The sequence below is a fragment of the Eptatretus burgeri genome, chromosome 6, assembly GCF_056783735.1.
Source record: "Eptatretus burgeri isolate ZD-2024b chromosome 6, Ebu_testis_v1, whole genome shotgun sequence".
NCBI classification, from domain to species: domain Eukaryota; kingdom Metazoa; phylum Chordata; class Myxini; order Myxiniformes; family Myxinidae; genus Eptatretus; species Eptatretus burgeri.
The window spans coordinates 101,216,851-101,238,808 of record NC_140966.1 but is presented as its reverse complement, the minus strand read 5'-3'; the positions used below and the strand labels follow the sequence as shown (position 1 = coordinate 101,238,808).

Below are 21,958 nucleotides of genomic sequence, written 5' to 3'. Positions count from 1 at the left end.
TAATCAATTAATCGATTTATTATTCATTATTCGATGAATTATTTAATTTTCAAAGAGTTGGAGTTTAGGATGAAACAGTGGTGGTTTAGGTATGCGATGAGAAAATTTATTGAGAAATCAAATATTTTATGGCTATTATTAATTTTTATTGTGCAATTAATCATTGAATCAATCAATTATTGCACACCGCTCAAACCCGTTGTTTAGAGGGAATAAATATGATTCATTCGGGCTGCGACCCTTTGAGATAGTCGTTTTTTTGTTCTATCTTTATTTTGAACCAACCACGTCTCAACCGCCATCGCACAACAACCACCAACCACAACGCCGCTTCACAACAACAACAACAACGCCAACAGCCATGATCTTTACCTTCACAACTCGCTCCCGCAAACATCGCATCACCGCCATTCCAAACAGCACCATGGCCATAAACCACCTCCATAAACCCTCCACCAACTTCACCTCTCTCCTTCTGCGGCTATTCCCGCACTACCTGGAAGCACCGAGCGTCAGGCTGTCCTGGGCTCGTACGGGACGCGCGCCGAGCCGCGAGTGCAAAATGCGGCCTTTCCGAGGAGAATTCGGATCAGGAATGCTACACGCCCACTTCTGATCCGTCCAATCAGCAAGCACGGGGCGGTTTGGCCCCGCCTCCAGGCGCGTCAGTGAAGAATCGAGATATGCAAATTCTAGGATCAGGGGAGGTTCACGCCCCTTTTTCTCCGTCCAATGGGCGAGCGCGGCTCCACCCCCGAGCTTGTTCTGATCCAGAAATTTGCATATGGGTTCTCCTGCCAGCCTATAAAGTGCCGAGCGCGGGGCGAATTTGAGTAGAGTCAGTTTTGGAGAGCAGAGTGTGGCAGCTGCAGAGTGTGGCAGCGGCAGAGTCGGTTTTGGGTCGAGTCCGTCTCGGCAGAGTCGGTTTGGGCAGAGTCGGCTTCAGAAGAGCGGAGAGTGTTTTGGGCAGAGTCGGGTTGGAGCGCGGAGTGGAGTCGGGAGGCGAGGGCGTACAGGTGGTTTGCTGCAGTCGGCTGAGGAGAATTGGGGAAGAGACCGAAGAGCTCGGGTCCGAGGCAAGGAAGACGGCGGTCGGCGACGAGGTCGCGGTGGAATCGCTCGTCGAGGGACCCAAGCAAGCCAGCTATACTCTTTCCCCAGAGCATCAACAATTCCCCCCCCCTTTTTTCCCCCACGCTGAGATAGTGCGAAAAGGGGGCCCCTCTCCCACCCCACTCCAAGCAGTGCCAATGAAACCCGCGAAGGAGCACGAGGTCGGGGCACCGCCGTGCCGCCACATTTGCGGCTCATCACAAAGACACAGGTAGGATCCACCCGGTCTCGCGGACCTGACCGCTCTTTCAGGTCCCGCGCAAATATTGGCCCACAGGCCCCGTCTGCCCCCTTGTCTTTGAGGGTGGCCTTTTCTTTTACTTTTGAGTAAATGTGTTGTTGGCGCCGTCTGTAAAGTAAAACTATTTAAGTGTTGCCGTGTGCTCGCGTAGTCGGTAGTATCTCTCCATTGTTGTGTTTCTTTTGTTGCAATTGCTTTATGTGCATTCTGTTTAATTGTATATGTGTGCTCTCCGTGTGCCGCGGAATAAATGTGCATCATGTTGAACTGTTTTCCCGTTTCGCTTCGTCTTTTCTTTAATTGTATCTCCATCTTGCTTCACGTAAAGGTTTGGTAGTGGTCTTAATACGCCCGATAATTAATCAGAACCATCAAGGCCGACGATAACACCGCTCGGTTATCCCGATAGTACGGAACGGGTCGCTTAAGTGGCCCGTGTCCGGAGTCGACCTGTGGCGAGGTGCGATCGCCTGGTCTACCCTCCGCGTGGGTACTTAGGTAGGTCGAGTTTGGCGAACAACCCTATCCCACGCGGGGGGCCGATTGGCACGATCGTGGTGAGGCCGAAAGGCCCACCCGTGACTAGCTCCCAGTGTTAGTCCGAGAGGGTCACGACAGAATTGTCCGTCCGGTGGGCGACGTGCCGCCATTCGAGTTATGTGGCCGTTCGCACGCCGGCGGGCGCAAATTCGCAACACTGGTGTCAGGAGTGGGATACAAACCCATCCCCCTCCTCGCGGCACTGGTGCCAGAGAGCGGGAAAACAGGCTCTCCTGTCTCCAGCTAATATCACGGGGAATCGGTCCAGGGGTGGGAGGAGCGACCCCCGATTCCCTCCAAATTACGAGCGATTTAAATTAACACGTTACGAGAAATATGATGGCGTCTCAAGGCGAGCGGGAGCCCGGGGCTCTTATAAATGGATGTAGAATGTGTAGAATCCATGGCCCAGAATGGAGACCCCAAGTAGGAAATGTTGGTGATACAGGAACAATTTCCCCCCTAACCAAACTCAGAGCCCAAAATGGGTGCTGCAGAGGCCGCGGGGTATGACACCCCCCCTCCCCACCTCCGTCAAATCCCCTCCCCGGCTTCCAGCGAGACAGATGGTGGCGGATCGGTCCTGCTTTCGCCATTAGTCATCACACAAATGATGGAAATGATCACACAAGCAATGAAGGGGGAGATGCAACAAATGGGAAGCAAAATAGATGGAGTGAACAAGCAGATGGATATGAACACAAATGAAATGAAGGCGAATTTGAAGGAAGATGAGATGAACTGCGGGGTGAGACGCAGAACATGGGCCGAAGCCTGCAGGCGGGCATGAAGGCAATAATAGGGGAGTGCATAATGGCGATGCCACATGTGGGAGCGAACGAGCTGGGAGGGGGTGCAACGGCTGTCAGGCCCGCGGTGGAGGCGGGTGAGGACAAAATAATTCGGGAGACGTGTTGGGCGAGGGTCGTGACGGAAAAAGTGATGGTGACCGAGAGGGAAAAATTAAATGGGGAGACCGAAACGTGTGAGACGAGACACGAGGTGACGACAGAAAGGAGGAAAGAAATAATCGTTGAGACAAGGGAGGTAAAGGGTGAAGAGGTGCCCGAGTTGGCAGAGACACGGGAGATAGAGGGTGAATTGGACGGGGTTAGAGACGCACACACACACACACAGAGGTAGTGGAGGACAATGGAGGGTGAGCTGGCGGACTGGGTAGAGATCCGGTGCGAGCAGTTGGATAGCCTCCTCCAGGAATGAGGGGAAGGAGTATGCCCCCTGGAGGCGAGTCATGACCAGGTGGGTTCGGTCGTGCTTTGCGAGGTTGAGGGGACGGGTGCTGTGGACAGGTGCACGGAAAGCTTAGGGGGTATAGAGGCCCCGGAGCCCCTTGTGGGGACACGAATCCCCAGTGTGGTTGTCCCGGTGTGTGTGGTGTCGAGGTGTGTGTTCACGAGTGTGGCGAAATGCGTGCTGCAACGCACGCATAGCGCGGGTGCAAGGGCGTGTGTGAGAGCGACCGGGTGGGTGAGAAAGACCCCGTGTGTGGAAGCGACCCCGTGTGTGAGTGGTGTTTTGGCAAGTGTGCCGAAGGGCGTGCTCTACAGCACGCCGTGTGTGGATGAGACACCGCGGGCGAGTGCCCCCGCGTGTGTGAGTGGTATGGTTTGTGTGAGGGAAATGGCAGAAGTGAGTGAGCGGCCAAGTGTGAGGGAGACAGCGTGTGCAAGGTCGCTGTGTGTGAGGGATATGTCGGTCGGCATGTGTGAGCATGCAGCCGCGTCTCCCAGTGTGAATGTCATGGAATGGTGTGTTAGCGTCGTGGCACGCGGGAGTGCGTGTGTTGAATGGCGATGGAGACTGCGACAGAGGAAAGAAAGCCGGGTAGCGGCTGCAGCTGTTTTGAGCACCGCGCCGGGTTCACCCAGCAGCGAGCGTGAGGTCCGTGCTGTGCAACGCACGAGGCCGCCACGTGCTCGCTTGCGGGAGTGAATCCCGGTCCGGAAACGAGCGCGGTGAATGTTGCCGATCCCGCGACGGACAAAGTTTAGGCAGGATTTCGGATTTGGACCGGACGGGTTCTCCACGCGGGAGTGTGTTAAGCTCCAACGGGCAGAGCACATGTGTTCGCGTGGGGAGCCCCTCAGAGTGCGAGGTTTGTTTTTGTGGTGCGCACAGTGACGTCATGGCTGCACGTGGGGTTGGCATCCGGCAGGAGGGGTTGAATCCCTGCCGGATGGTACCGTCCAAGGAGGGACGAGGTACATGTGCAGCTGCATGACGTCACGGGCAGATGCAAAGTGCGTGAGCTGTGAGTTGCCGCGCTGGTGCTGCGCAAAAATTGAAAAAAAAAATTAATGAACAAAAGCAAGCCTCGCTTTCGGGTGAACAGGATTCCTGGGCAGGGGTGGAAGACCCCCTGGCCTGGGCACAAGATGAAACTAGTTAGGGGGAAGGGTTAGCTTAGCTTGACCGGCTCCATGGGGCAGGGGTAAGTCCTCATGGGGTCTGTGGAATGGATTAGGTAGAGGGATGTTAGTTGAGATTTAGGTTTGGGAAATAAAATGATTTTTTTTTTTTGAGGACAGTGACAGACTTGTGGATGTGTAGTGGGGACGTAGCTTAGCAACGTAGTGTTAAAAGGAACGTGCTGTAGTTTAAGGGACGACGTGGGAGCACGAGTTAGTTAGGGGAGGTAGTTAGAAGGATGGCAGAGTTCAGCGATGTGTGAGTTGTGAGACGTGGAAACGAGTACATGATGAGTGAGTGAGGCCAGCGGGTCTGTGTGAGTGGAGCGAATGGGGAATGCATGGTGCGATGAGTGATTGGGGGGAGGAGTGACTCCCGTCCAAGGGACCCCGGGGTCAGTATAGAGTGAGTTAGCTGGGTTAGTCAAATTCACAAAAATGGAAGTCGTTTTGTTGTTGGTGGGAATGTTGGCTCGATACCCATTTGGAGGGGTGCAGGAGCCCTCTTGACGGGCTGGGAGCATGGCTGCGAAAGGTGAGTATCGCTGAGTGGGTACCCCGGGCACCGGGCTAGTCGGCCGTGGTAGGCCAAGGGCCCATGAGGGGGCCGGGATAGCGTAGTGGGCACGGTTGCGCCCGCATGATGCGGGGGCCCGGGGCGCCATTAGCCGCGTGGGCAGTGTTGTGGGCACGGGTGACCCTCGGAAAGGGGCCCGGGAAGCCAGCCTGCCACGTGAGCGTTTCAGGGGAGTCGCCATGAAGGGCACTCCCCGGTGTTTAGGGAGCTGGTAGGCTCGGAGGCAGTGTCGTGCCCGGGGGTGCCATCGTAGGGGAATCGGCAGAGGGTCATGCCTGCCAAGTCGAGCCACGCGTCCCAGCCATGAAACCGTGTGAGGGCACGGAAAGAAAATTGGGGGGCGAGGCCCGAAATTGTGAGGACACCAACGCAGGCGATGGGAATCTGGGTTGTTAGAACCAATAGTTTAAGCGAGAGGCGCTTGTTGAAAGCCCCTGGGTAGTTTAAAGGTTAATGGATAGGGTAGATTAGGAATTGTACCCCTTCGCACCATCCATCCCTTCGCTCTCGTTGTGGGCCACTGGACCCACTTTGTGTTATCGATCGCTGAAGTCTGGGGAAGCCATCGTGAGGCTTGAATTGGGCCTCGACACATGACGCTAGCCCTCCCTCATTCCCCTCTGGGAAGGGAACGTAGGGGTTGGGAGTAGGTTAAGTGACAGGATAGGTTAGCCGAACAAGGACGATAAAGGGGGTTAGGGGACGAATTATAGTGGGGAAGTAAACATAAAAACAACAAAAAAAAAGTTGGGGCTAAATTGGGTTTTACAAATTAAGGGAGTGGGTAGGTACAGTGACAGGCAAAGGCGATAGGTTGGGAGGGAGACTGTAGGGGAGGTCCAAGCCCGCCTTCTGAGTGGCCAGCACCACCGCACTCCCTCCACCAACCTCCACTGCAAGGCACAGGCCGGCCCACTTCATCGGCAGCTCTTGTTTTGCTGCAAGGCCCGTGCCAGCTGGATCGTCTGCAGCTGCTGTGCTTCAAGGCCTGTGCCGGCCAGATCGTCTGCCGGCTATGTTTGCCTGCAGCGGCCCTGTTCTGCCGGCTTTGTTTGCCTGCTGCCTTTGCCATGCCATGCCCACTGCCCCTGTTCACCAGGCCCGTTCAATTTTGCTTTGCCCCCCCTGTTCATTTCCATGTGTGCCAGGATCAAGGTAACAGTTTGCAAGCTGCGAGAACTGCCCTGTTGGCAGCTACAACACGGGCCTGCAGTGGCGGCCCGTGCACCGTGTTTGCATCCATCCATCCATCCGTTGTGTTCATTGCGTGTGCCACTTGAGCTGGCACGGAGACTGCGTTTGTGCAGCCAGTGCACCGTTTTGTTGCTTGTGTCAGTGCCCGTTCAGTGTTCTGCAGGGACTGCTTTGCGGGCAGCCGCACCAGGAGACTGTGTTTGTGCAGCCCATGCACCGTTGTGGTTCACTGCGTTCAGTTCAAAAGGGAAGGCCTTGGACAGCGTGTGAGCAGCCGGCCACGTTCCCTGTCACCTGCATTGCTTAAGCCAGAGACTGCATGCGAGCAGCCTGGCTCCCTGAAAACTGCTTTCTTTTTGCAGTGTCCATTGATCCTGGCCCATGGTTTAGTGTAAAATTTGTAAGTTAAGGTTAAGATGTACTGTAAATATGAGTGCACCCCCGGCATGTCTGTCTTAGCGCAGGCAATTTTATTTAAGTCATCCGTGTGAGTGGGTTTGTTTCGTTAGTTACTCAGCCCTCAGGTTATTTATTTTGGGGACACGAATACCATGAATGTCGCACTCAGGGATCCGTAGGTAAAACGCACTAGGGTAGAACTACACATGATGGCACACGAGAATTTGACGACTCGGGACGAGTCTGTAAAAAGGGGAGGGGGTAGTGTTACGGTTGTGGAAATTCGCAAATCACCATTCAGGTCCCGTAGGTGAGATATCTCTGTAAGTACATGTGTAGTTAGCCCCAAACCCATTGTTTAGAGGGAATAAATGTGATTCATTCTGGCTGCGACCCTTTGAGATAGTCGTTTTTCTGTTCTATCTTTATTTTGAACCAACCACGTCTCAACCGCCATCACACAACAACCACCAACCACAACGCCACTTCACAACAACAACAACGCCAACAGCCACGATCTTTACCTTCACAACTCGCTCCCGCAAACATCGCATCACCGCCATTCCAAACAGCACCATGGCCATAAACCACCACCAGAAACCCTCCACCACCTTCACCTCTCTCCTTCTGTGGCCATTCCCGCACCACCTGGGAGCACTGAGCGTCAGGCTGTCCTGGGCTCGTACGGGACGCGCGCCGAGCCGCGAGTGCAAAATGCGGCCTTTCCGAGGAGAATTCGGATCAGGAATGCTACACGCCCACTTCTGATCCGTCCAATCAGCAAGCGCGGGGCGGTTTGGCCCCACCTCCAGGCGCGTCGGTGTAGAATCGAGATATGCAAATTCTAGGATCAGGGGAGGTTCACGCCCCTTTTTCTCTGTCCAATGGGCAAGCACGGCTCCACCCCCGAACTCGTTCTGATCCAGAAATTTGCATGTGGGTTCTCCTGCCGGCCTATAAAGCGCCGAGCACGGGGGCGAATTTGAGTAGAGTCAGTTTTGGAGAGCAGAGTGTGGCAGCGGCAGAGTCGATTTGGGTCGAGTCGGTCTCGACAGAGTCGGTTTGGGCAGAGTCGGCCTCAGAAGAGCGGAGAGTGTTTTGGGCAGAGTCAGGTTGGAGCGCGGAGTGGAGTCTGGAGGCGAGGGCGTACAGGTGGTTTGCTGCAGTCGGCTGAGGAGAATTGGGGAAGAGACCGAAGAGCTCGGGTCCGAGGCAAGGAAGACGGCGGTCGGCGACGAGGTCGCGGTGGAATCGCTCATCGCGGGACCCAAGCAAGCCAGCTATACTCTTTCCGCAGAGCATCAACAATTCCCCCCCCCTTTTTTTCCCCCGCGCTGAGATAGTGCGAAAAGGGGGCCCCGTTCCCACCCCACTCCAAGCAGTGCCAACGAAACCCGCGAAGGAGCACGAAGTCGGGGCACCGCCGCGCCGCCACATTTGCGGCTCATCACAAAGACACGGGTCGGATCCACCTGGTCTCGCGGACCTGACCACTCTTTCAGGTCCCGTGCAAATACTGGCCCACAAGTCCCGTCTGCCCCCTTGTCTTTGAGGGTGGCCTTTTCTTTTACTTTTGAGTAAATGTGTTGTTGGCGCCGTCTGTAAAGTAAAACTGTTTAAGTGTTGCCGTGTGCTCGCGTAGTCGGTAGTATCTCTGCATTGTTGTGTTTCTTTTGTTGCAATTGCTTTATGTGCAGTCTGTTTAATTGTATATGTGTGCTCTCCGTGTGCCGCGGAATAAGTGTGCATCATGTTGAACTGTTTTCCCGTTTCGCTTCGTCTTTTCTTTAATTGAATCTCCATCTTGCTTCACGTAAAGGGTTGGTAGTGGGCTTAATACGCCCGATAATTAATCGGAACCGTCAAGGCCGATGATAACACCGCTCGGTTATCCCGATAGTACGGAACGGGTCGCTTAAGCGGCCCGTGTCCAGAGTCGACCTGCGGCGAGGTGCGATCGCCCAGTCCACCCTCCGCGTGGGTACTTAGGTCGGTCGAGTTTGGCGAACAACCCTATCCCACGCGGGGTGCCGATTGGCACGATCGTGGTGAGGCCGAAAGGCCCACCCGTGACTAGATCCTGGCGTTAGTACGAGAGGGTCACGACAGAATTGTCCGTCCGGTGGGCGACGTGCCGCGATTCGAGTTACGTGGCCGTTCGCATGCCGGCGGGCGCGAATTTGCAACAATATGTAGTTGTTTACAAAATAAAAAATATATAACTTCATATCTCATCTTGTTTCACAACAACATGTTTATATGTTTCAGTCGTGTGCTTCACATAATCCCCAAATTCCTTTTTACTCCATAATGTAGAGCAATTGTCTCTACAAAAATTGTTTATATCTATTGAATTTAACTTGAAAAAAATGAAAGTATGAGTATTGTTTTTTATTGAGTGACAAGAGAGTTGAAAGTTTGATTGATTAAGATAAATGCAATTAAAAGAAGAATGTCTTCCTCTTGTGGAGTAGTTATCCATTACCGTTTTGTTTCTTGATGTAAAATAGAATATGGTTGGCGAAGGTGATGGAACTACTCCCAATATGAGGACAAACCCTCACTTTATCAGATCATTTCAAGATTTTGTAAGATGTGATGTTTAATATGAACTCCACAGACAAGAACAAGATGTTGATAACACTGTAGTAGGCAGTGGATTTGCGAATGCAAAAATAATCTTTTAAGATGTCCACGTCTTAAAATCAGATCCTCTTAAAGCTTCTTCTTATATTAATTTACCAAAATGGATAAAACTTAGGAAAGCAGTTGTTAATATTCAAAGCAAAGATAATAAATGTTTTCTATGTTCTGTTCTTGCTCACTTACATCCTCCACAATGGAAACCTGAAAGGGTTGAACATTATAAGAAATATGAGAATATGCTAAATGTTAAAGATTTAAAGTTTCCAATGTCATTGAGAGATATTCCTAAAATTGAGAAAATGAATAATATATCTGTTAATGTATATGGATTAATGGATTCAAACAAAGTTCAAATATTAAAAATTTCAAATAACTATAAAAATGATGAAACACACTTTGACCTTCTATGTTATCGTTCAGGAAAAAATTCACATTATGCTTATATCTAAAATGTATCAAGATTAATCACCTCACAATAATTCAATAGAACAAATAAAATATATCCCTGTAAAAGATGTCTCAACTTCTTTCATACGAAAGAACGATTAAATCAACATTCAAAACACTGCAGTAGGCTTAAATCAACCGTAGTTAATGTACCAAAAGTCAGAAAAAATATCATTCAAAGATTACAACAAATCTAACAAACATCCATTTGTGATCTATGCTGATTTTGAAAGTATCCTTGAAAAGATAGATACTATTTCTCCAAATCCAAATATATCATACATAAATATATATCAAAAATTCACTCCTTGTGGTTTCTGTTATTATATCAAATCATCTGTTGGTGATAAATACAACAATTTTGAACTTTATAAAGGAGAACATTCCTCAGAGGAGTTTGCAAGACAATTGGAAAAAGACTGTGCAAGACAAGGAGAAATAATGGTTAAAACCTATAAACCAATGTCATTAACAAAGGGAGAGAAAAAGGGATTTAGAAAGAACAGTATATGTGAGGAGAGGTTAAAGTTCGGGATCATTGTCATCTTACTGGTAAATATAGAGGTCCAGCTCATTCCCGTTGTAATCTTAATTACAAGCCCCCAAAGTTTATTCCTGTCTTTCTTCACAACAACGCTCACTGTGACACACATCTATTTATAAATGAACTTTCAAAGACATCTGGAGATATTTCAGACATTCCTCACACAGATCAAAAATACATCTCATTCACAAAAACAATTCATACACCCCCCATAACCAATATCAGATTTCTTGACACATTCAAGTTTATGGCAAGTCAATTACCTAACTTAGCATCAAATATTAAAAACTTTCTGAATCTTAAATAACATTTCTCAAATCAAGAAGAGATTGATCTCTTATCACAAAAGGAAATATATCCATATGACTATATGGATTCATTTGAGAAGTTTAAAGAAACACAACTTACTTAAAGGGAAAGTTTCTACAGCAAGTTGAAGAAAACTCATTTTCCAATAGAGATAATACACAAGCTAAAAAGGTTTGGGAGAAGTTTAATATTAAGAATCTTGGAGAGTATCACGATTTGCATCTTAAAACTGATGTATTATTATTGACTGATGTGTTTGAGACTTTTAGAACAGTCTGTCATAATAAAAAACATTATGGATTAGACAGCACTCACTATTAAACAGCCATGGGTTTGGCTTGGAGTGCCATGCTAAAAATGACAAAACAGGATTTGGAATTAATCAGTGATATAGATATGCTTTTCATGATAGAGAAGGCTAAAAGAAGAGGAATCTCTCAAGTATGTTCCAAGAGATATGCTAAAGCAAATAAAAATACCTTTCTGATTATAACTAGAACGGGCACTCAGTAGAGCGCATACCTTCGCCAATGCTACATCCCCCCCCCCCCACAGAAACTGTTGATTGTGAGGGTATTTAATCCCATACCACATCTGCCATCTCATATGTGTTATGATGGCTTAAAAACATTAAATTTCCTGCTGTTTGACACTGATTCACGTACATTGTACAATTTCTGTATGAACCCCTTGACCTTTTTGGGTGTCGGTGTCAAGTCAATCTGATGACAACTGGTCACATTATAAGATATTATTTTCTGGCATTTTAGGGGCATTTAGCACACACGAGTTTCTGTTTTTCTAAATAAGTTATTTATTCTGAACAAACAAACATTCATTGTACAAAAATGACGATTTTGACCTTTTCATGACCTTGACCTTTGTACTCTTCATTTTGTAATTGGTATTAGAGTGTGGGGAAAAGAACAGTCAACATTTTGGTGTTGGTTTCATGCAAATCGGATAAGAATTGACCGTGTTATGACTAAAACCACACATTTTGCAATATCGTGACCCCCCTGACCTTTGACTCCCAACCGCTTATCAGGGTTATTACGTCATTGTGTCATGTCACATATCATAAGATGGGGCATTGAATTCTGGACATTTTGGCATTAGTTGCATGCAAATTGGATACAAATTGACCACGCTTTGGTAAAAAGATGATTTTGACCTTTTCATGACCTTGACCTTGACCTTTGACCCAATCGCTCCCAAAATCTAAACAAATGGTCCTCTGATAATAACCAATCATCCCACCAAATTTGCTGCGATTCAGTTCAATACTTTTGGAGTTATGCGAATAACAAACAAACAAACACACATATTCACAAATAAATAAATAAATAAATACACAGCGATCAAAACATAACCTTCACAACAAAGTTTGCGAAGGTAATAAGAATGAGGACAACTCTTACCTGATGTATTGCGATGCTCACAATTTGTATGGGTGGGCTTGTCTCAATCTTTACCTTCTGGAAAACTTAAATGGGTTAAAGAAAAACATTATGAAAAAGTTTTACAAGACATTGTTGTCTCCTCTCAAAAAGAATTGGATGAAGCTGAAGTTGGATATTATTTCGAGGTTGATTTAAAATATCCAAAACTTCATCACAAACATAAAGACCAACCCGATGCCCCTTATTAAGAAATTCCAAGAAAAGAATGGTTAAGTGATTACCAACAGTCATTTAATGTGAAAGGTAAATCTACAGAAAAACTACTTTCTCCATTAAATGATAAAGAAAGTTATATTTTGTGTCAAAGCAACTTGAGACAATATTTATCTGCTGGGTTGAGAGTGAGGAAAATTCAAAGGATTTTGAAATTTAAACAAAGTCATTGGTTAAAGAAGTATATTGATTTAAATCCAAAATTAGAACAGACACAAAAACAGATTTTGAGAAGGACTTTTATAAGTTAATGAATAATGCTGTATTTGGAAAGACTATGGAAAATGTTTGGAAAAGGCTAAACATAAAACTTGCTACATCTTGGAAACAGGCTTCAAAGTTAATTAATAGACTAAGTTTTAAGTGAGCGGAGGTGTTTTCAGAAAACCTTTGTGCTGTTCATTTGAAAAATGAGAGTATTGAAATGGATAAACCTATTTATATAGGAACATCAATTCTTGACTTGTCAAAGCCGTTAATGTATGACTATAACTATAATAATTTAAAACAAAGTATAAGGATAATGTATCATTGTTATATATGGATACAGATAGTTTTATATGAGAAATTAAGACAAGTGATGTATCTGAGGATATGATAGATAATATATATATATATATATATATATATATATATATATATATATATATATATATATATATATATATATATATATATATATATATATATGATACAAATAATTATAAGACAGATGATTTGTTGTTTTCATCAAGGAATAAATAGGTTATTGTTAAGTTTAAAGATGAATTGGGTGGCAAGGTAACGAGTGAATTTATAGGATTGAGATCAAAGTTTTATGCTTATAAGTATATTGATAATAATAATATTGAAGGGTGTGAATAAAAGCTAAAGGGAATAAAGAAAAATATAATCAAGGAAACAATAAACTTTAAACATTATTACAACCGTTTAACCTTAAAGAAGGAAGCGTGTTGATAAATGAATACAATAAGCAGTTATAAACATCAATTATATTCAGAAGAGGTAAATAAGAAAGTATTAGCAGCTTTTGATGATAAAAGATATATTTTAGAGAATGGAATCAATAGCCTCCCTTATGGTTATAAGTATAAATGTTAAGATATTTGAGTGTTAAGATATTGGGTTGGGCTATTTCTGGAAGTGAATTTTTCCTCTCGATTCTGATTCTGGCATCATCCACTCAAGTCAATTATCTCAGGTATGACCTATTCTGTGCTAAGAAAGGTGAGATAGAGAACCACCAGCTTCCACCATGCAGGGACTACTTAGTGAAACACGCACAAAGAGCCAACTACCAGGCTGCAATATGGAGATGATGTCTTGAACAGGACCTGAAAGTACCAAGTCCTGTTGGCCGAGGATGGAAGATTGAGAAGGAAGGAGTTGAACAGTTGGTGGTGCACTGGATGGAATGTCAGCCAGCACCTGAGGCGGTCCTTGATTTATTGGCCTGCAATTGTAAAAGGAAGTGTTCATTACCAAAATGTGTCTGTTTGTCAAACGGACTGAAATGCACTGATATGTGCAGACTCCCAGACTGTGAGAACCAGGCATCCATCTTTAAGTCAGACGATGAGGAAAGTTTAGATGAGGATATTGAAGAACTGGATAATGATTATGATTTTAAAGTTCATCTTGAACATTTTATATCACTTACAAACAGTGCATATGATCAGAGATGTCTTAGAAACTATAAAGGACCCGTCTTTGGTTCATAAGACAATATGTTTATCAGCAACACATTGGGCCGAGGTAATGGCATTGCACGTGTGGAACACCACATTTGTGTTTCTGTTCTGTAATTTTATGCCCAACAACAGAAGATTGTGTTTAATTTTCACCTTTGACTCATTCACCAGTTTGTACATGATTGACCATCTGGCTACTGTTTTATTGGTTTCTATTGTGTAATGCGGGTGTTTGATACCTTCATATGTGCATTATTGAGTGTCTTAATCCCTGAAATTCTGTATTTTTTGAGAAATTACAGGGAAAAAACGTTAATCTTGTTCATGAACATCCTATCATTTACCTTTGTTTGATTCTTGGAAAGTATCCTTCAATAACAACAGGGAAAATATCATGGCATTGACCAAACTACATTAATCCGTCCAAATTTGCTATTTCTCATTTTGGGGGTGGGGTAACATTGTCTGCTATACTGATTGTGAAGACCCTCCAATCCTAGCCAAGAATTGAGGTGAGTCAACTGAGGATTCTCGAATAATACGGTTTATTGAAAGGAACACAACGCATGCATGCGGAGGTGGCGCAACGAATGACCACAGCGGTCAGACTCCGTACCAGACTGAAAGGTCACACTACAAAACTCTCATATTTATAAAATCTATTCCTAGGTGGTTAAAAAGAAAGAATGGGTGTGGACTACAAAGCAAATCTAGAAGCGAGCTGTCTTCCCCCCTCCCTCGTGGCCCAAGGGAGAATTGGCAACCCAACATCTTTCTCACGACAATTCTCCCTCCACTCCCACCAGACTGCTAGCCATCGCTGGCACATGTTCATAAACAGAAGCAAAAACCCTTTGAGGTTTCAAGAGCTGGAATTCATAACAGTTTGTCCATGGGCCTGCTGCAAGTTTGTTTATGGAAAGGACAAGAACCATGTAGGCTTGCGTAAAATGCATTTTAAGACAGCAAGGACACCGGTTTGAATCCAGACAGCTAACTAAATAGATACTGGCTCTGGATTAAATGTTTGAATATGGATCTAATGTGGCCATTTACCACTCACACCTGACATTTCCCTCCTTGGAAACATTTGTGAATATACTCGATGGAAATGAATGTTATAAGAAAATTAAGTTATTCCCTAAAGTAGAACATGGACAAATATTCATTGGTTTGCTCTTTGAGTGGAATGAAAATATCAAAGGGAAGAAGTGCTTTCATCAGTAAGTCTCAATCTTTCAGTCTCAATTTTACATTTGCTTGTAGGGGAGGGAAGGGGATAGGTGGGGAGTAAATGAGTCTCAATTTTACATTTGCTTGTATGGGAAGGAAAGGGATAGGTGGGGAGAAAATCAGTCTCCGATTTTGAGCTTTTGGGGCTTGGGTCAGAAAGTTTTTTCCCCATTCATTTGAATGGGCGTCCCAGAAACCCCATTTATCATCCACTCACCAATGACATACCGTTCAACCTCGGCATGTTTAGCACTTTTTGTTGAGAAGCAAATGATCCAAGCAAAAGGTGAGACAAATTTCAATGTTAATGTTTGACTGATAAAAAAAATGTTGTAAAGTTGAAGTTGGATGTCTTACCTTGTACATTTTGCACAAAAGCTTATTTAAGGGTCGGCATATAAACATGGTGATAACACACAAAAAGCTACCAACGATGCAATGTTATCACATATTTTCTAACTCTGAGATTATATACCTTGCCAAAAATCACTATGAGAAGTATTCCCCCAGATGGATGGTACCGACCAACCTTACTGGCTCATGGACTATGAGCTTGGAAACTGATATTTGGAAAAGACAGTGAACAAGTGATTTGACTATAAAGGGTATTTTCATTCATTTATTTATTGTTATTCATTAATTACTTGATTATTATCGAATTATTAATTACTTATAGTTACTTTATTTCTCATCCTGGAAATATCTCAGGCATCTTTTCAATTCTTTAGTCATGACAGTGACCAAGTGCTTTGGCAAAAAAGAGTATTTTTGAGTTATTGATGAATCAATTAATGGATTAATTACTTCTTTCTTGCTTGTCCGGGCAATATCTCAGCCATCCTGTGAGCTGGGAAGCTGAAATTTGTGGACAAAAGTGCAGATGTGCTTTGGCAAAAAAGTTATAATTTTATTTTTTCATTTGTGACTGAATTATTGTCGATTTATGAATTACTTATATATTTTATTTCTCATCCTGACAATATATCAGGCGTAGTTTGAGTTTGGATGCTGATACTTGGACATGACAGTGACCGAGTGATTTGGCTATTAAGGATATTTTTTTAATTTATTGATTAATCAATTAATCGATTATTTTTTAATTTTTCGATTAATTACTTAATTTTCAAAAAGTTACAGATTTGGATGAAACTGTGGTGGTTTAGGTATGCTATTCGGCAATTGATTGAGAAATTAATTATTTTCTGATTATTGTTTACTTATTTTACTTCTGCAATTAATCAATCGATTACTATCCATCGCTCTTTCTCAATTCTGACTCCATGTGCTGCAAGGCAGCATCGCTGGGTGCCGAAGGCGCCCTGGCAATGCCGCTCACTGGAGGATTTGTTATTTATTTATTTGGCATGGGGCAGTGTACTTTGAATGTACCGTTACTTGTTATGTTTCCAGTTAGGAGTTACAGCTCAGGGTGTTTCAAGGCTGGTTTCGGCTTTGTACTGTTCACTGGGTTATTTGCGTTTGAGCGCTGCATAACGGTCAAGTCGTGTTGGAGGTGTAATACAGTGATGTTATGACCTAGCCCTTGGGTAGAGGGTATGGGGGTACCCCTATTGCTCCGAGAGGTCCTGATTGATGTTCTCGGGTGACCAATACATACCCCGTTTGCGTTTGTGCTGTATCAGCAGTCAAATGTAACCACTGACATTAACATCCCAATATTGATGCCAATTCATACACCCCACTCTTCAACACCCAGTATCATATGCAAATCCAATAATGCAATGCAAAATTAAAAACAGAGGAATAAATGCAACTCTTATACTCAGGATAAAGAAACACAGGGTATACCACGAAGCAATGAATAAACCATGTTCCAAAAAAGTCGGAACAAGCCGGAGGCCACATGGGTGGTCGCTATATAATTGCATACTTGTCATACAGTTTTTGACGGATCGGGCTGAAAATTTTTGACGAAGAGGTTGATTATAGTGCGCATAAAAGCGTAGAAGCCGATTTTTGATTTTCGAAAAAAATATACATATAAATATTTTTCGGATTTTTTTCAAAAAATTCAAAGTCCCGTTGCTAGGCAACGGTGGCGTCCAAAGCAACGGTGCTCAAAAGCATACAACTAGATCCTGGTATGAACCTACCAGTCAAGTTTAAAACAAAATTGGTTGACTCCTCTGGCCTCCAGAGCTGTCCATTACATACATACAGACAGACGGAAAACCTGAGAATAACTGTAGTCGAGTGACCACCCAATATAACAAAATATATGCAGTGGTAGTAATTAAGAAATTAATGGACAGACAGGCGCCAAGACCAAATGGACAACACAGATGACTCCACGGCTCACCAGGTATCGCTAGCTAATTCCAAGGGGCGGGGGGGGGGAGCAAAATAACAAAATAATATTTGCCAAGATATAAAGAAAATAATGTGTAAAAAGTGTGGGGGGGAGAAGAACAGGCCTGTTTGAGTTGACGTTCCAGCAGCCTCGCCACAGCCACAGGCCACAAGGCTGACAATTCACCACCACCCCTCCCTCTCTGGAAGGGTTCTCAAACTTCACCAACGAACGAACTGGAGAAATTCCTGTAACACCTTGAAGTCACACGTTGCTTCAGGTCGGCTCAAGTAACACACAGGAGGAGGAAACGCTTCTGCTCCACCTCAGACTGTGGTTGGGCATGGAACACCTTAACACATTTTTTTCCCAAGGGGAGATAAAGGCAATTACACATGGGAGTTCTTCCAGATTTTTGCTGTCAAGTCCAAAGCAACGAAGGGTATAGACGAAGTGAGTGTGAAAATAACACGAAGTCCAATTTTGGGGGTCCTTTTTGGGCCCAGGGCCCCCAAAAAATCTTAATCTGCCTCTGTCTGCTTGTGGTAGAGGAGCTTTGGACTGTTCCTGGTCCCTCATTGGAGTAACCCTTGGGTTCGTAATTGGTCAGCTGTGACTGGTATGGAGAGACCCCTGTGGCCAGCGATTAGTTATAGCGTTGGGGGAAGAGGATCAGAAAACAGATAATTTTGGGGGAGGGGGGGGTGGGGGAGATGGTGCATGGTCGAGTCCTATCAGTAGGTGGAGAGGGGAGAACTGGCAACACATGCATGTGCTTGCCCCCTGTTCTCTCCTCTTGCATCTGGGATACAGCTCTTGGACTCTGAAAATGTTGTTGTTGGTTGGACAACTCCATTCTTTCCAGCCTCGCTATGATTGAGCTGCTGTCTGTACCCATTCACTGTTCCCCAGCACATACCGGTTCTACAGCAGCTTGGAGCTCTTCACCACATGCCTTCCTCTGGGACTTGCCTGGGTTGAGCTCATGGCCCTTGTGTGTGTGTCTGTTGATTTAGTTGGGGATTAGTTTCTTTGTGTAATAAGTGTTGTTCTTTTTTGAATTGTGCTGTTGTTTTGTGCAGTATTCCATGAAGTCTGTTCCGTGTCTGTGTTATATTATTTCTTTATTAAATAGACTGTGTGTGCTTTGTGATCCCACCATGTGTCCACACCATCGTTTGTGGTTAATTGGTATTACTGGAGGCCTGAATTGGTAGTAATCCTGAAACCGTCATGTGAGATTGTGCCGAAATACAGACCAATGTTCGCCACTTCTTCACTGTTGAAGAGTCGAAGTGATTGCTTCGGTTAATCCTCAGAGCATTGGCTCCAGTATGTTCGGTAACTGCTGACATTATTGTCGTGACACATAATCAGGTGGGGAAGGTTCACACGATAATACATCACAATGTCATGAAAGTACAACAAAAAAGGAAACCACGAGTGATTGTGTAAGATTGATGAAATTTGTAATTCGGCTTTTTCGATACTTTGTTGAAGGAAAGGGTTTTGTTAAAATATTTCGTTCTGTATTTTACAGATGAAGAAGAAGAAGAAGATGACTAATTGTCAGATCTCCTGGATCAAGCAAACATTCAACTGTTGTGCTCTGTCTTCATCTCCTTGATTTTTTTTTCCAAGAGTTTTAATAAATGGCTTCCTGTTCTTAAGAGAACTCATTTCGAAACTTGGGATTTGGGTTTTAACGTTTGCAGTTTGTTTGTTTTTTACACAATGTGATTTTTCAATCTGAATTATTATTGCTTTATGATTTTACTTTCTTTTTCTTCGTTCGGATGCAGCACAAGGCTGCGGGGGAGCTTCATTGGCTGATGCAATGCCCTTTCTAGGTGAGAGCAGGAATTTGGAATTTGGCCTGGGTGCTGGCGATAGCTTACCGACTCTTTGCGAAGGACACATTGGGATCTTTAACGTCCACCAATGAATGCCGGCAGACAGGACAACCGTTTAACATCCATCCGAGGTACAGCACACACATTGATGAATCACCCTGTCTGTGAAACACCGGGATGACAGTTTATAGCTGGGTCGGGAATCTAACTGAGGCTAGACAGCTTCGAGGTGAGTGTGCGTACCTCTGGGCTATCTTGTCAGCCAATGATATTACTGAATGCTCTCAATCTTTTGGAAAAAAGTTTATTCTTTCAAGTAATTAAAATGTAACTTGGTGTGGGAATAAGTGTTGATTATGTTGATGAATAAAGTTGAAATGAAAATGTAAACTTGGTGTGGAAAATATGTTTTTTTATGTTACATATTTACAGGACTTTGGCTCATGGAGGAACAAGGTATAACTAACATTGGGACAAATGTCAAAGTAATCAATGAACAGGAAAAGAGGACAGGGAGGAGAGGAAACCCTGAAATTGGCTTGTAAGATGTTTAATTGAGGAAAAGTTGATGGATGTAAAAAGATGATGGGTCAGAATTGAGGATGGCAAAATATAGCAGTCCACTGCCTGCTTGAAACGTTGGAGGGAAGTGTGAAACAGAACAGCCTCTGGAAGGTGGTTCCACAGACGGGAGAATTGAGGAATAGAGTTGAGGTGTGCAGTCAACCTGGGCTTTGGAAGCTGAACCAGGAGGGGGTTACCTAGAGGAACTCGTGCATCTTGGAGTGAATATGGAGGGTTGAGGACAGAAAAAGAATAGAGAAGAAACTTGGTTATTTTGTTCTACCTTTTATATTCTTATCCATTGACATGTCATATGTCCAATTTCCCTTCCTCATCCCAGTTGTTATGGACCTTCGCCACTGTACGGACACACCAAGCTGCTGTGACTGCTAAACGCAAAGACAGGAAATCCATCCCTCTGCCAAACACTCTTTCAATGTTCCATTGTGTTGTCACATTGTGAAACATTCTTCTCCCATAGCTGGCCAGGCTGATGGTCTTGTACACCTTTGGTCGAGATTTGCTTTGGCAAACCATTTGGCCTGTCTGGCATCACAACAAGCGATTTGTATTTAAAGTGTCATGGCATGTTTGCAGCAAGTCCCCAGAGACGAGATCATGTATCTTTCCTATGAGAACACGAAACATGTGCAACCACGACTCACAGTCAGCATGTTGCCATTGATGGCAACATGTTGACTGTGTGAGTGGAGAAAGTCAGAAATCCAGGAATGAGAGCAGCCTTCTCTGCCACTGGCAGAGCTTGGCAGGAAAGAAGGAAGCAGACTGTGTCGAATGCTTTGTTTGAAACTGAGGGTGTTCTTTCATTGCTGAAAGAGAGGGGCAAAAGCATTCCAGAGTTGAGGGAATGGGAGGGAATCCAAATTGATGGTCAGTGCTGTTTAAAACCAGGAAATATTTCACATCAGAAGCAAAATGGATTCATTAACTTTGGACTTGGAAGCAAACTCACTGAACAAGAGTTAGTAGAATCTGCTTTTTGCACCCTTGTTTTGAATGGGATTGATGTTTGCTTACTTCCGTGCAGATGGGAGGTGGCAAAAGGAGGACAAACTAAATATGGCAGATACAGTGGAAGCAACAACTGCAATAAAGGATTTGAGAACAATGGCAATGGTGCTATCTGAGCCTGTCAACGAAGCAGAGTCCAAGCCCGACAGAACTTTCTCCACCTCACTGAGTGAGAAGAACAGAATCCAAGAGCAGTTTTGAGATGGTCGGGTCGATGGCGGGAGTGAGGGGTTGAGGTCACAATATTTCGAAACAAACACAGAAGTGAGGCATTCGGCCTTCTCATGAGCATATTAATCTGTGGTGGAGAGAGTGTGGGATGTCAGGGGAGGTGCAGAGGGGGAACGGTGCCAGGGAGGCAGAAAGGAGGCAGAGCTGAGACGGGGCAGGACACTGGAGAAGCAAAGTGGGGAAGATTCTGGAGAAGCAGAGGCGAGTGGGACGCAGGTGAAATAGACGGGAACAGGTTGCAGGGGAGGCAGAAAGAGGCAGGATGCTGGGAAAATGGAGGGGGTGTAAGCAGAGGGGGGTGAGATGGGGAAGCAGATAGGGCAGATCATCGGAGAAACAGGGGGTGGGAGAGAGGGAGAGAGGTGGGAGAGAGAAAGATAAATGTGGGAGAGGGTGGGAGGGGAGGCAGAGATACAAGGGAGGGGAGAGTGACAAGGGTGGGAGATGCGAGGAGCGGGAGCCAGCAAGGGGGAGCGATGCCTCACCACACATCGCTATACACTCTGGGAGAGGGTGGGAAACAGGAGAGGTGGGGTGCGGGTGAGTGGAGGGGAGGGGGAAGTGGGGAGGAGAAGGTGGTGTTCTGGCCTTGTATTTGGTAGGGGGGGTTGAGGGGGAAAGGGGTGGAGGGGTTCTCGACTTTCATTTGGGAGTGGCACTTGAGGGGAAGAGGGAGGGGTTCAACTTGCATTTGGTAGGGGGGGCTTGAGGGAAAGCAGGGGTCTGGTGATCCCTTCTCTCAGCATTAGTCCAAGAGTGAATGTAATGGGGTACATTAAAACAGCATGTTCAATCGGGTCATAATAGAGACCACCCAGAGATTGCCTGGAGACCACCTGGAGATGTTCATGGGTGTGGAGTGGGGAGGGTTTTCGGAGGAGGGAAGTGTGAGGGGAAAGGAAGGAAGGACATTTTCTTTCAATCGTTG

At 45.2% G+C, this 21,958-nt stretch overlaps 1 protein-coding gene across 1 annotated transcript in view; it reads left to right on the top strand.

The window, feature by feature from the left end:
* The window catches only part of LOC147025466 (interferon-induced protein 44-like), a 119,192-nt gene extending 99,599 nt beyond the window's left edge, over nt 1-19,593 (top strand). The window contains exon 6 of the mRNA XM_085886471.1: nt 18,891-19,593. Coding sequence (XP_085742597.1) covers nt 18,891-18,916 — 26 coding nt within the window. The 3' untranslated portion in view covers nt 18,917-19,593. The remainder of the gene's footprint in view (nt 1-18,890) is intronic.
* Nucleotides 19,594-21,958: the final 2,365 nt, after the last annotated feature.